General features: G+C 32.3%; 2 protein-coding genes across 2 annotated transcripts; both read right to left on the bottom strand.

Moving 5' to 3' along the window:
- Positions 1-4,449: 4,449 nt before the first annotated feature.
- LOC111891743 (putative F-box/kelch-repeat protein At4g22430) lies at positions 4,450-6,042 on the bottom strand. Its single transcript, XM_023887813.3, has one exon. The coding sequence runs from the start codon at positions 5,963-5,965 to the stop codon at positions 4,616-4,618; it is 1,350 nt and encodes a 449-aa protein (XP_023743581.1). The 5' UTR covers positions 5,966-6,042; the 3' UTR covers positions 4,450-4,615.
- Positions 6,043-10,202: 4,160 nt separating this feature from the next.
- On the bottom strand, positions 10,203-12,122 carry LOC111891894 (protein NRT1/ PTR FAMILY 5.8). The gene is made up of 3 exons (XM_023887959.3): positions 11,871-12,122; positions 11,310-11,779; positions 10,203-11,036 (listed from the first exon to the last, which is right to left on the bottom strand). Exons 1-3 carry the CDS (start codon positions 12,120-12,122, stop codon positions 10,229-10,231), a joined length of 1,530 nt encoding a protein of 509 aa, XP_023743727.1. The 3' UTR covers positions 10,203-10,228.
- Between the last annotated feature and the right edge of the window lie 559 nt (positions 12,123-12,681).

Below are 12,681 nucleotides of genomic sequence, written 5' to 3'. Positions count from 1 at the left end.
TTCTACATCTTCTGTTTGTGATAAACAGGATATGTCATGGGAGAGAGTATCGTGCGTTGATGACAAACGTCAATCCAGTTTCAAAATGGATTGGGTTCCAAAGACCAACTAATCCCGCTCTATGTCGGAGCAGCTATGGAGGCATATCATCAGACTTCGGTTTGTTGGTAGTGGCTGCTCCTGGCATATGATTGGGGACATCTCTCAACTGTACAACATTCAAACTTTTGCTTGAGAGTATGTGTCCTTTTGTGGGAAGGGAAGAAAGGAAGGGATCACTCATGGGGTTAGTGCTTAACGATGTGAAGAACTTTTGGATCTATTCTGAGATTATGCGTTCTATTCTCAGACCTTCTGGATGCAAATTCAATCGGTGACTTACGGTTTGAGTTTTCTTCTCTATACTCCTGAGTTTTTCTTAAGCTGATTCGCTTTAAAGACAAAATTTTGTTTTAGGATAGTTTAAATTTGCGCATTAACTTTCGTTTCTCTCCTATGCACAAATTTAGGGGGAGAAATAAAAACAAAACAAAAATTTTAAAATTTTAAAAATCCAAAAACATTAGAAAATCAAAAAATCAAAAAAAAATGTTGGTTATGAAATGTGCTTGAGGGAGATGTTTTGGGAAGTGATATTATCAAGTGATAATAGGCAATCTGAGTCTGCATAACGTACCCAAAGTTGAAGGGTCTATGCTCTGGTTTGATGCGTCGGTAGGCACGAAAAATTTTAAATGGACTTGACTAGGGAGATTTGAACTTAGGAAATTTATAGACTTGACAAATCTTAACCTAGTTAGATCCATTCAGCCTGACAATACGACGCTTGGATAGGTTGAGCAGGGAGATATATATATATATATATATATATATATATATATATATATATATATATATATATATATATATATATGGGAATCTACTCGTCACATTAATTGAACGCGTACTTGCAACCGTGGCTTAACTTTTCCTCGATGTGTGGATTCTGTCCTTAATTCCGGTTGGATGGGGCGACTGGTAAATTCCGATAAATTAGGTCTGTAGAATATCATTTTCTTTCTTTCCGTCTGTTAGTCATATGTTGTCTCCTTTGCGCAACTTCCAATCCGGCCTGGTACACAATATATGCAACTCTATTTCTCTGCAGGCTATATATATGTGAAATACTTCTTATCTGTTAGCCATATGCTGTCTCCTTTGCGTGACTTCTAATCCGACCTGGTACACAGCATATGCAACCTTCTTCTTCTCAACCCCTCTGAAGTAGTTAGCGATAGAATTTTGAATCTCTCCTCTCTTTGAATGGTTGTCTGCTCACCCGGTGTAAGGAGTACTCTGGAAGTTCTTGATGGCTGGGGCATATCAGGAAGAGGGAAACACGTTCTAGTACACTTAAAATTGAAAACATACAAATTGTCTATAGATCTCGCTGCTCAATTTAGGTGGACAACAATATCCCTGGTCGTCGTCAGATGAATGGACCTTAAGATATAGTATCTAAGGAATTAGGATCAGATATAAATTTTAGGATTTTAAGTTCACCCTATCTTGTAACAAATAGTATATCCTAAATCTGTCACAAATTTTTCGTGTTTAAGTGGACCGCAATACCGACAATCGACCAGACAAAGATGTGAATATGAAAGGTACCGACAAGTAGATAAAGGTTGTCTAAAAACTTTGATCCCAAATCACTCTTAAAGTTAGATATCATTTTTATTTTTGTTAAATTTGTTATAGTTTCTTCTAATTTAAATATTATGGGAGAATTAAAATTAAAAATAATGAAAATAAAAAAAATCAAAAATCAAAGAAAAATCAGAAAAATTAAAAATCCAAAAATAGTGTTATTTCTGGTTCAGAAAAATCAAAATTCCAAAAATATTTTTGTTTCTATTTTAATTTGTGTGCTAAGTTTTCTTTTAGTTTTTTTTTTTTTTTTTGTCTTGATAAGTGATTTCATGTATAGATAAGACTCATGGAGTTTGTGTTGAATATTTCTGAGCCAAAGCCTCGTCCATGAGCATCGAAGAATTCGCATTCGAAGGAGCAAGAAATGAAGATTATTCTTTCAAATTCAATCTTTCAACCCCAGAAGCAAGGTGAAGCTGAAATTGAAGATTATGTGACGGATTGCATTGAAGCCTCCTCAATCAGTCTGCTGCTATCTTTGTACCTGCTAAAGTGATCTAGAAGATTTGTTCTCTCTGATGTTCTCTCTGAAGATTCTCAAGTTGAAAGCGCTATCTTTCAAGAATCGGTACATCAAGCCTCCTCACCCAATGTGCGTTCAATGCCAAATTATGAAGAAAAGCCCAACTGCTCAAGATGAAGTCATTCATTGAAGATTCATCAAGTTCATCTTGAAGTCGTGAAGAATTTGAAGATTAATGCTGAAGCCAAGTTCCCAATGAGGATTATCAAGAAAGCCAGCTACTTTTTAGGGGGAGCTTGTTGGGTCAATTAAGAAAAGAAAGTTATAAACCAAGGGGGAGATTGTTGGGTCAAAATATGGTTTATACTTTGCTTTTATGGGAAATTATATTTTTCTGTAATATTTATGAATTTATGGTCTAGTTTACGGCGGAGTTTACGGTCGTAAACACCTTACGGCCGTAAACCCATTTATGGCCCATGTGTTATCCGGCCCATATTCCAAGTATAAATAGAGGTGTTAGGGTGAGGAGTACAGATTGATGAACCCTAGAGAGTTTACGGCCAGAGAGACAGAAGAACTATTGTGTGTTAGTGTGTGTGTGAATCTCTTGTATCCGGATCATCATTCTATTCATTAATTTATTGGAGATTCATCATCTACTTCTTCTCCTTCTCTTCTATTTGATCTGACATCATCCGTTTGATTGGGATTCCGCACCATCAAACGGATCTGATTGATACACAGACATTTTAGGGACTTACATTGATGTGTATCCAGAAACCTCCATGTCTGTTACCACAAAAACTTTTAGAAGAATATATGTCTGTTTAGGAGCATTGAAGTTAGGATTCAAATCTGGATTAAGAGATTTTCTAGGTCTGGATGGTACTTTCATGAAGGGCCCTTACCCTGGGCAAGTGTTAACTGCTGTAGGGTTGGACTCAAACAATGGCATATACCCTGTAGCATATGTAGTGGTAGAGACAGAATCTACAAGTAGTTGGACCTGGTTCTTGGAACTGTTAGGAGAAGATCTGGATCTGGGACCAAATTCAAACTTTACCTTCATTTTAGATAGACAAAAGGTGTGTACCACCTAACTTTTTTTATTACCTTTTCTAAATACATTTGGTTAACTAATGTTACATACATTGACTTTTGTTTGGGGAATAATACCAGCAATGGAGAAGGTATTCCCTAAACAATTTGCAGGTATTTAAAGAAAATGATCGGATAAATATGTAACATGAAATTTTTTTTATGACATGGATATTAATAAGCTAAAATCATGGTTGTACGGTTAAAATCACATAATTAAGAAATAAATGGATTAGTAGTAGTTTAGGAGTATATTACATTTGTCATTCCAGATGTCGCATCTCATCAACTCATGCAAGAAAGAACACACATCTTTAGGTTCGAATTTACATATATTTGTAGTCCAACATCATTTATGTATGTTAGGATCATAAGTTAATCGGTTGTTTTGTATTGTAATTAGCAGGCCAACAAGATGCAAGTGGTATGTCTAAGCAAAGAAGAAGTGAAAAAAAGGTTAAAAGGCTATGTTAAAGCTCGAGATGAAGCCCATTCGTGGTTTCAATCGTGTTACCGTCAAAAAGAGCAAAAATGTCAGTTTCTTGATTTTATTCGGTTAGTTTTCAATGATATTGATTGTTTGTTGTCTTGTCGATGATTAATATTATGATGTTGTAGATTTTGTTTGTTATCTCAAATCTTGATGTATTCAAGCCGTCTGCTTTAGAGTTTAGGTACATATGTGATATTTGGTGAGCCAAAGATAGATTTTTTTTTGAAATCTCAAACTATTTAAACCTACTCCTAAATACCACCTATGTCTCCTAAGAGACTTGAACCCATTACCTCTCATTTGAGAGGATCACTCCTTATTGCTAAGCCAAATGTCTTTTGGTAAGCAAAGATAGATGATTTGAGCTAACAATTGTAGAGTCATGCAACTAAGCAGTTCATTGGATTTGAGTTGTATGGTCTCAACGATTGCTTCGGAGGAGGCAATTGTGTTGGAAAATGATGAAAAATATGAAGTTGACAAGAGTGGGGTGGAACCAAAGGACATTGAGATGGTGACAACACAAACAAAGGGTTACGATAAAAACATGAAAAGTATGTTGTCATTTATGGTTTTTGGTCAATTTTTATCCATGTGCAAAATGATGTAAAAAACAAAATAACAAAGTATGATACTTTGTTCATACGAGTAAAATCCGAGGAATAAAAAACGTTTGGCCCCACTTTTAAGAAACCTACTGTTTGTTTTTCTAAAAAGGTGAAATATAATGGATTGTGTTTTTCTAAACAAAATATAAAACGGGGTTTTCAACGTGTAAGAGTATAATAGGTTGGGCTTTTCTTGCATACTTCCCAGCTATTGATAAAAGACAAAGGAGATAAGAATCCTCTTTCTCACGACTGAGTTCACCATGGTCGCAGTGGTGGTGGTGGTGGTGGAGTGGCAGATCTTGGGGTGGCGGGGAGAGGTTGCGGCCACCTTGGTAACAAAAACGGGATCACCACACGCCAAGAAAAGACTTCTTCATCTTCAAGGCCGCCATTCAGCTTACAAACAACATCCAGTCTTCTATTCACAACATCATACGACACAATACACCCAATCTCGATGCATCTCAAGTACACAACATTCAGATTCAACGGATGAAACGATATCGGAAGAAATTTCCCTTTCAACAACCAATTACTCAATTCCAGATCTCTACGCATCACCATAAACTCACAGCACCATTCTCCTTTCTCATAATCCTTCATACTCCACATGGTCAGAAAATACAACTTGGTGGGATCATCAGCCACCTCGAAATAACGAAGAGTTCCATGCCATTCATCAAATAATCGATAAAGCCCATCGTAATTATGTTCACTTTCGAGATCTCTGTCACGTGGGAGTGGAATCAGGCGAACAGATTTCGGATCTTTGTAAGGATCAAAAGCAACCATGCCATGATTGTGAGTCAACCAATGAAAAGCTTCGTAACAATGAATTGGGGCACCACCATGAATGTTCCGCAGTTTGATGGGAGTAGGGCAATGTAACTCGTAGCTGACCCATTTGCCTGTTTCGGATGAAAACATCTCTAAATTCAGATGATTGGATTGAGATTCAGGAAAATTGACCCTAACAACTGTATAATCAGTAAGTATATGATCTTGATTAACCCTAGTAATAAGCCCTTCACCGAAGAAAAACTGCGATTGGGATGTACTTGTAGGTAAAACGATCCATTGGCGAGTGACTGGATCACAGACGTAGTAAACAAATGGTGATGAAGACCACAAACAACACAGAATCAAACCATTACTCATAGCTAAAACCTTAAACTGATAAGGTCGTTGTCCTTCGTGTTCTTCAATGCTAGAAAGAAAAAGAAGAGAGAATTCTGAACATGTGTGGATTTCGGGGCGAAAACGATTAAGAAGCTCTTTGAAGTTCGATAGGTAGATGTATCTATACAAGATTCTGAAAGATGCTGCGTTCGAATTGAGAATTGAGAAATAGAATCGGCAAAAGGAAGGGTGGGAAATTAGGGTGTGCCAATGCTTATAGACACGTTTAAACCTAAAAATTGATTTGAGAGGTAATCTAGCGAGAATTTCGACAAGCAACGAATCAGGGAAGCTTCGTATATCATACCAAAACAACTGTTCTCTCTTTATGGAAATATTGTTAGGCAGAAATTGCTGAATAACTGTGTTATGATCGCCATCAACCTTGAACTGATTGCTTGAATGGCTGGTATCATCGTCTTCCATGAAGCACAATGGGTGTTGTAAAAAAAAAAAAGGGTTTGAGAGAATTCACAACGAGGTGGGGTTTAATGGGGTTTTAATGGATTTGGGGAGAATGACGTATTACGCTTCTTTTAATTCTTTAAAAATCAAATACTGTAGTAACTTTTTATTTTATTTTATTTTAATATTTTTTTTCAATTTCAAGATTAACCAAAATACAAAATGTAATTTAAATGTTTCTTATTTTCAAATAATAATAATAATAATGATAACGATAATAATAATAAAACTTAATTCGTTTTACAATAAATTACTTTTATTAATTCTATCGCATTATTTAAATAATTCTATTTTAGGTATCATCACGTTCATTTATTATAGGCTAGTTAGATGGGATAATCACAAAAATAACCAATAATTATAATTATATGTCATAAAGTATATATATATATATATATATATATATATATATATATATATATATATATATATATATATATATATATATAGAGAGAGAGAGAGAGAGAGAGAGAGTTAGGTTCAAATGATTTTACTATCTATTGTGTGCATGTATGATTGATTCTGGACCAATCATTTTAGTTATTTTAAGAAAATAATTAATGTATATTAAATCTTAAAGATGTAATTAATATCCATTATATCTTCAACATGTAATATGCATTAATTACTTTGTTAAAATAACTAAAATGATTGGTCCAGAATAAATCATACATGCACACAATAGATAGTGAAAACAAAATAACCTAACCCTATATATATATATATATATATATATATATATATATATATATATATATATATAGCATTAGCTGAAATATTAATTATAAGAAATATTACCATAATTAAATGTAATAAAGATTAATTATATGTAATATTATCATAATTAAATGTAAAAGTACATTAGTTATAAAGAATATTATTTATAATTATGTAATATTTATCATATTTAATTATGATACTATTTATTGTAATTAAAACTTCAATTAATACTTCTTATATATGCCATTGGAAACATATTAGAAAATTTCTTTAAATAAATGATCCAACTTTATTAAGTTGCGTAGATGATCATCATGTTTGGAACATTTGGATTTTGAAAACACAAAACCTTTATTTTTATTTCATTTGTATTAAACACTTCTAAAATTTTCTTTATCGACCTTAATTATGAATCTTTACTATCATCGAGTTTTAAACTATATGACATTTTTATGCTATTGTATCATATTGGTTGTATCATATTTTATTTCGCTTTTAATATATTTTTGCAGTTTTTTTCTATGATTTCAATAGAATTTTCAATTTTTTCAAATAAATGAAATGTTGCCACGTCAGTTGTGCCACATCAGCTACTTTTCACCTTGTCATGTCACCTAGGCAGGGTTACCTGTTGAAAAGGTAAAAATATGACCATAATGTAATACTTTACAGGTTTTTAAGACTTTTTTGTAACAAAATAATAATTTGTGACTAAAACGTAAAATTAGCCAGAATTTTATGACAATACTGAAGATTTCCGCAAAGAATATTAAGAAAGAAAATCAATGGATTACACATGTCAATATTTTGTATGAGCAGAAGATGAGTATGCATAAAACTAGGAGGTTATTTATTTATTTTTTTAAATTTCAAAATTAACCAAATGACGAATACCAAAAAGTCTTAAGATTTGCGCGCATTGTTGGAAAAAGGCTAATATTTGTTTTGGTTGGTAAAACAATATCTTTTTAGATGACCTTTATTTTTTTTAACCTATTATACGGTCATTCCTATAAATGAAAGGTTTTCTGAAAACTTATTATTTTTACCTAAAAGAAAAAAGTTAGGACTTTTTCCAACAAAATATGTAATACTTAAGATTTTTTTGGTTTTTTATACATGAAATATGTTTTCTAAAATATAAATATATGGATAAGATTTATATGTATAATACAAATTTTTAAATACATAATACAATATGTATATATAAAATATATATATATATATATATATATATATATATATATATATATATAACTCCGTCCTAAATTGATAGTATACTTTTGAGTTTTGAAGTCTTTTTTCTTCAACTTTGACCTTAAATATTTTTGTTTTTGAGAGATAATATTTGATGCAAAATATATGAATGGATTGTATTTTAAATGTTTTTTCATTGTTATAAGTTTTATCAAGTAATATATAACACAAATAAAAACATTTAAGATCAATGTTAAAGAAAAAAGACTTAAAAAGTCAAAAGTGGACTATCAATTTGTGACGGATGGAGTATACATAAAAAATACGATTTTTATACATATATAAATACATAAAAAATATATTTTTATACATAAAAAATGTTTTTACATATAAAAATAAGTAAAATACATATTTTATACATTTTGGCTGCTAAGTATGTTATTAATTATTATATGTCGACATGTTATATTAGGGTTGAGACTATTGCTTTGTGCTGACAATCAATAGACCGGGCAATCCAGCCGAAAGGTTGTGAGCCAGAGATAATCCAACCAGGAGGTTGTAGACGCGTTATGTATTGGGTAATCCAACCGAGAGGTTGTGGGCCAGAGCATTCCAACCGAAAGGTTGTGTGCCAGGGGTAATCCAACCGTAAGGTTATGGACCCAATATTTGTTGCATATATGTTGTGTGTTGGTACTTTGAGGGAACTCATTAAACTTTAGCTTACAATTTCAGTTTATTGCTTCAGGTTCTTTAGATGATCGTGACAAGGCGAAGGTATGACCATGTACATCCTTCAATTTTATGTTATTTGGATTTCAGGATACTCTGATTATTGAAATACACTTTTGAAACAATGTTTTGTAAACAATTATAGTTTTGGGTTATTTTTGAAAAGTCAAAATTTGTTGTGATTTTTAAGGATGTTACAATCTCTCTCTCTCTCTCTGTCTCTCTCTCTCTGTCTGTCTCTCTCTCTCTCTCTCTCTCTCTCTCTCTCCGAACATATACATACTTAGTGTTGAGGATCAAATCCAACATGTTTTATATAAGTTACTTGATCGTTGTCTTGGGTGAAAAGCGGATCACACATAAACTTTCCCTCCTTAATAAATGAAGGTTTTTTGTCAAATGTCAATCTCTCATGAGTTTTGACACTTGTCATTTTATGGTATTTTTGAAATAAATATTATCCACTTGTCAAATTTTGGTTTGTTTCAATTTTTAAAATTAAAGTCATATATTTATATATGTAACGTATTAAATATCATATATATGATATTAAATTGCAATCAATATGTTTCTTCTTTATTTTAAAATTGTATATTAAAAAATATTTTCTATTTACACTTTCATGTTTAATCTTTTTTAAATCAGCCCGTGTATTACACGGGTTTCACACCTAGTCCTTCCTAATAAATGAAAGTTTTTTTTGCCACTTGTCTTGTTCTCCTTCATTTGGACATATGTCATTTTCTATAATTTTTGAATTTTCTATTTTCTACTTGTCATTTTATTGTATTTTTCATTTTATTAAATTAAAATTTCATATTTAATATGTAAGGTATTTATTAAAAATTGTTTATATATGTAATGTATTCAATATATTAAAGTCTCATTAATTTTAATAATTCAAAAAATTTCTCATTTTTCTTATAAATTATAACTTTTCAAATTATTAAAATTTCATATTTATTTTTTTTAAATAAACTCATATAATACATGGGTCTCACACCTAGTTATTGAATATAAAAATATTATACTAGTAATTATTCATTAATTATATTTAGTATATTAATTTCCCTATCTCCCTATACTAATAAAAGAGTAGCCTTTTGTCATGTGTCACCATATTAGACCTCTTAATTAATGTTTTGCCACTTGTCAATTTATTAGTTCTCCATTTTAAATTTATTAGACATCCTCATTAATGTGATGCTATTTGTTAATGTATTTATTCTCTATTTTAAATTTTAAATTTGAATTTTATATTATTATTTTCATTACTTCAAAATAAAAAATGTCTAATATATATTAAAAATTAATTTTACATATTTATTTGAATCAACGATTATAATTTCACATAACTAATAAAAATATCTTTTAAATTAATAATTTATTTAAAATAACTAATTAATAATTTTGAATTTTTACTATAAAAGTTTAATTAATTTTATAACTGTGGTTCCCACCGGTTATAAACTAGTTATTTATAAAATAGATACTCATCCAAATTGAATTGCTTTAATTTGTCATATTCACATTCTACTCGACCCATCAATGTTATCCCAAAATTTATTCTCCTTAAACACTTGGCTTGTATAATTTACAAAGGAATAGAAATCCTAAAAAGGCTAAAAAACTTGTACATGCTAACATCCAATAATACTTATCAAGTCTTGCTTTCCTCATATCATCCGAAAGCCAATTTCCATTCTTCTCTTCCGACCCTGTAAATCGCTCCACCAAAAACACCATTAATGCACTCAAAAAGCTTCCAACTCCAAACACACTCGTATACAACGCGATCCCCATCGTCTTCATCTCTTCCGGAACCTCGCTGTAGAAAAACTCCTGCATCCCTACCACGGTGAAAATGTCTGAAACACCTAACAGAATATACTGCGGCAACAGATAAAAGATGCTCAATCGTCCAAATCCAGATCCAGATGCTTCACGCCTCTTCGTCTCCACAGTTGCTGCGAACACCATTGCGATGACGGAAAGGAACATTCCGATTCCGATCCGCTGCATCGTCGTGATTCCTTTATCGTTGCGTAAGATGAATCTAGTGATTGGGATGAAGATCTTGTCGTAGAATGGCATCAAGAGGATTATCGAGATCGTGATTGCGCTTTGGAGAGTCGCCGGAGGAATATTGTAGCTTTTTCCGATGCTCCGCTTCATCGTCATCCCTTGTTTTATGAAAAATGTTGCTGGTTGTTGGAAAATCACTGCGAACATGAGTAATGTTGTCCAGATTGGTAGTAATCTTATTATCACTTTCATGATTTTGAACAGATGATTGCTGTTACTGGAGTTCTGATCCGATGAACATCCAGTTTCGACGCCATTGTTGTCTTCTTTTATAAACAGTGGGTTTTCTTCAAGCCTGGACGATCATTATCAATGTCATTAATTACAAAAAAAATTAAACCTTGATTCGGGAGTTCGAATTGTCGGAAAATATTAAATATCGATGGAAATAAACTTGGTAACATCAATCAAAACATGAATAACTTCGAAAATAGTTATGCAACCTTAATAAACATTAGAAAAAACGTATCACCATTTCTAGTTTTGTGACATGAGTATATGAGCCATTTTACCAAAAAAAAAATACAACTATTGATTCACAATGTACAATCCAGCGTAGCAAACTTACTCCAACTCCACAAGCCTTGATTTTTCAGAAGATTTTAAACCTTTGATGGCTCTAATGATCTTTTGGAAAAAGCTAACGTTAATATCAACGGTTTTGTGTTGTCTGTATGAATAAAACCGACCACCACACAAAAACAAACCGATGGACATAACCATAACTATTGCTGACACCCCAAACCCTAGACCCCACCCAACCAAATCTTGTACGTTTGGCATGATCGAAACCCCTAAAAGGCTACCACTACATATCCCAAAATACCACCATTGAAAAAACCAACTTTTGTTATTTGGATCGCGATTATTTTCAACTGTTGGCAGCTCGTTTTGTGGTTCGATCTGATTGGCTCCAAATGCTTGCAACGATGGGTTGTAGCCACCCTGGCCTAACGAAATTAAGTACAATGATGAATATAAGGACGATGACGAAGGGTTTTGTTTATATAATGTCGACGAAACCAATGCCAAAAGCCCCTATATATATATACGATAAATAACATAGATTAGAAAATGTTACTTTATCAGTTAAAGTGTAATTAGATATAAGTTGTTTTGATATATATACCAGAAAGTACAAAAGTGATGATGCTAAGATCGTGGAATAGTGATCCCAATAAGAGTCCACCAAGGGTGCCACCACTAAGGGCAACATCGACGTAACACCAGACCAAATGCTGACAGTTCTAGCCGCCGAAGAATTGCTCATCTTCATTACATCCGTCAAATACGTCACCAAATTGCATGCTAATCCTTTGAAGACGAACCTCTCCATCCCTGCTATCACTATGAGAAATAAACATGATTTATTGACTGTCATAAATTTCAGATCTTCAAATGTTAGATCATACTAGGAAATAAATAAGAAACATTCGTGTAACCGACAAATTCGGAAATGGTTGTTATATGTTTGGTCTCAATTTTCTTAAAATAGAAAAAAAGGTGTTTGTAACCGACAAATTCGTTAGAATATATAAATTTGTCCCAATGGTGGCCAAATTACAAGATATAAGACGGCAATATTTATTTTCTGTAAATTGGATTTGTCGACATGGTGGCGATGCATTTCATAAATCCATGCTTGTTGTCTAATATTAAATGGTAAAATATGTAAAACCAATATATATTTAAATTAAATACATGACAAAACCGAATTTGAAAAGAAACTGTTGTTTTCTAAAACGGTATAGACTTAAATATTATGAGTGTGTTGCAGTCGCATGCATGGCGTTACGAAAACGAAACAAAATTTTACCAAATATGTTAACCATAAAACTTTATATATTTTGCTTGCACCATGTCAAATGGATATAATTTGAAATTGAGCTAGAAACTTAACGGGTGGTTGCCCCAAGTGTTCACAAACTTTTGAATATTTT

The sequence above is a fragment of the Lactuca sativa genome, chromosome 4, assembly GCF_002870075.4.
Source record: "Lactuca sativa cultivar Salinas chromosome 4, Lsat_Salinas_v11, whole genome shotgun sequence".
Lineage (NCBI taxonomy): Eukaryota > Viridiplantae > Streptophyta > Magnoliopsida > Asterales > Asteraceae > Lactuca > Lactuca sativa.
The sequence above is the reverse complement of the archived record's forward strand: the minus strand, read 5'-3'. Positions and strand labels throughout refer to the sequence as shown.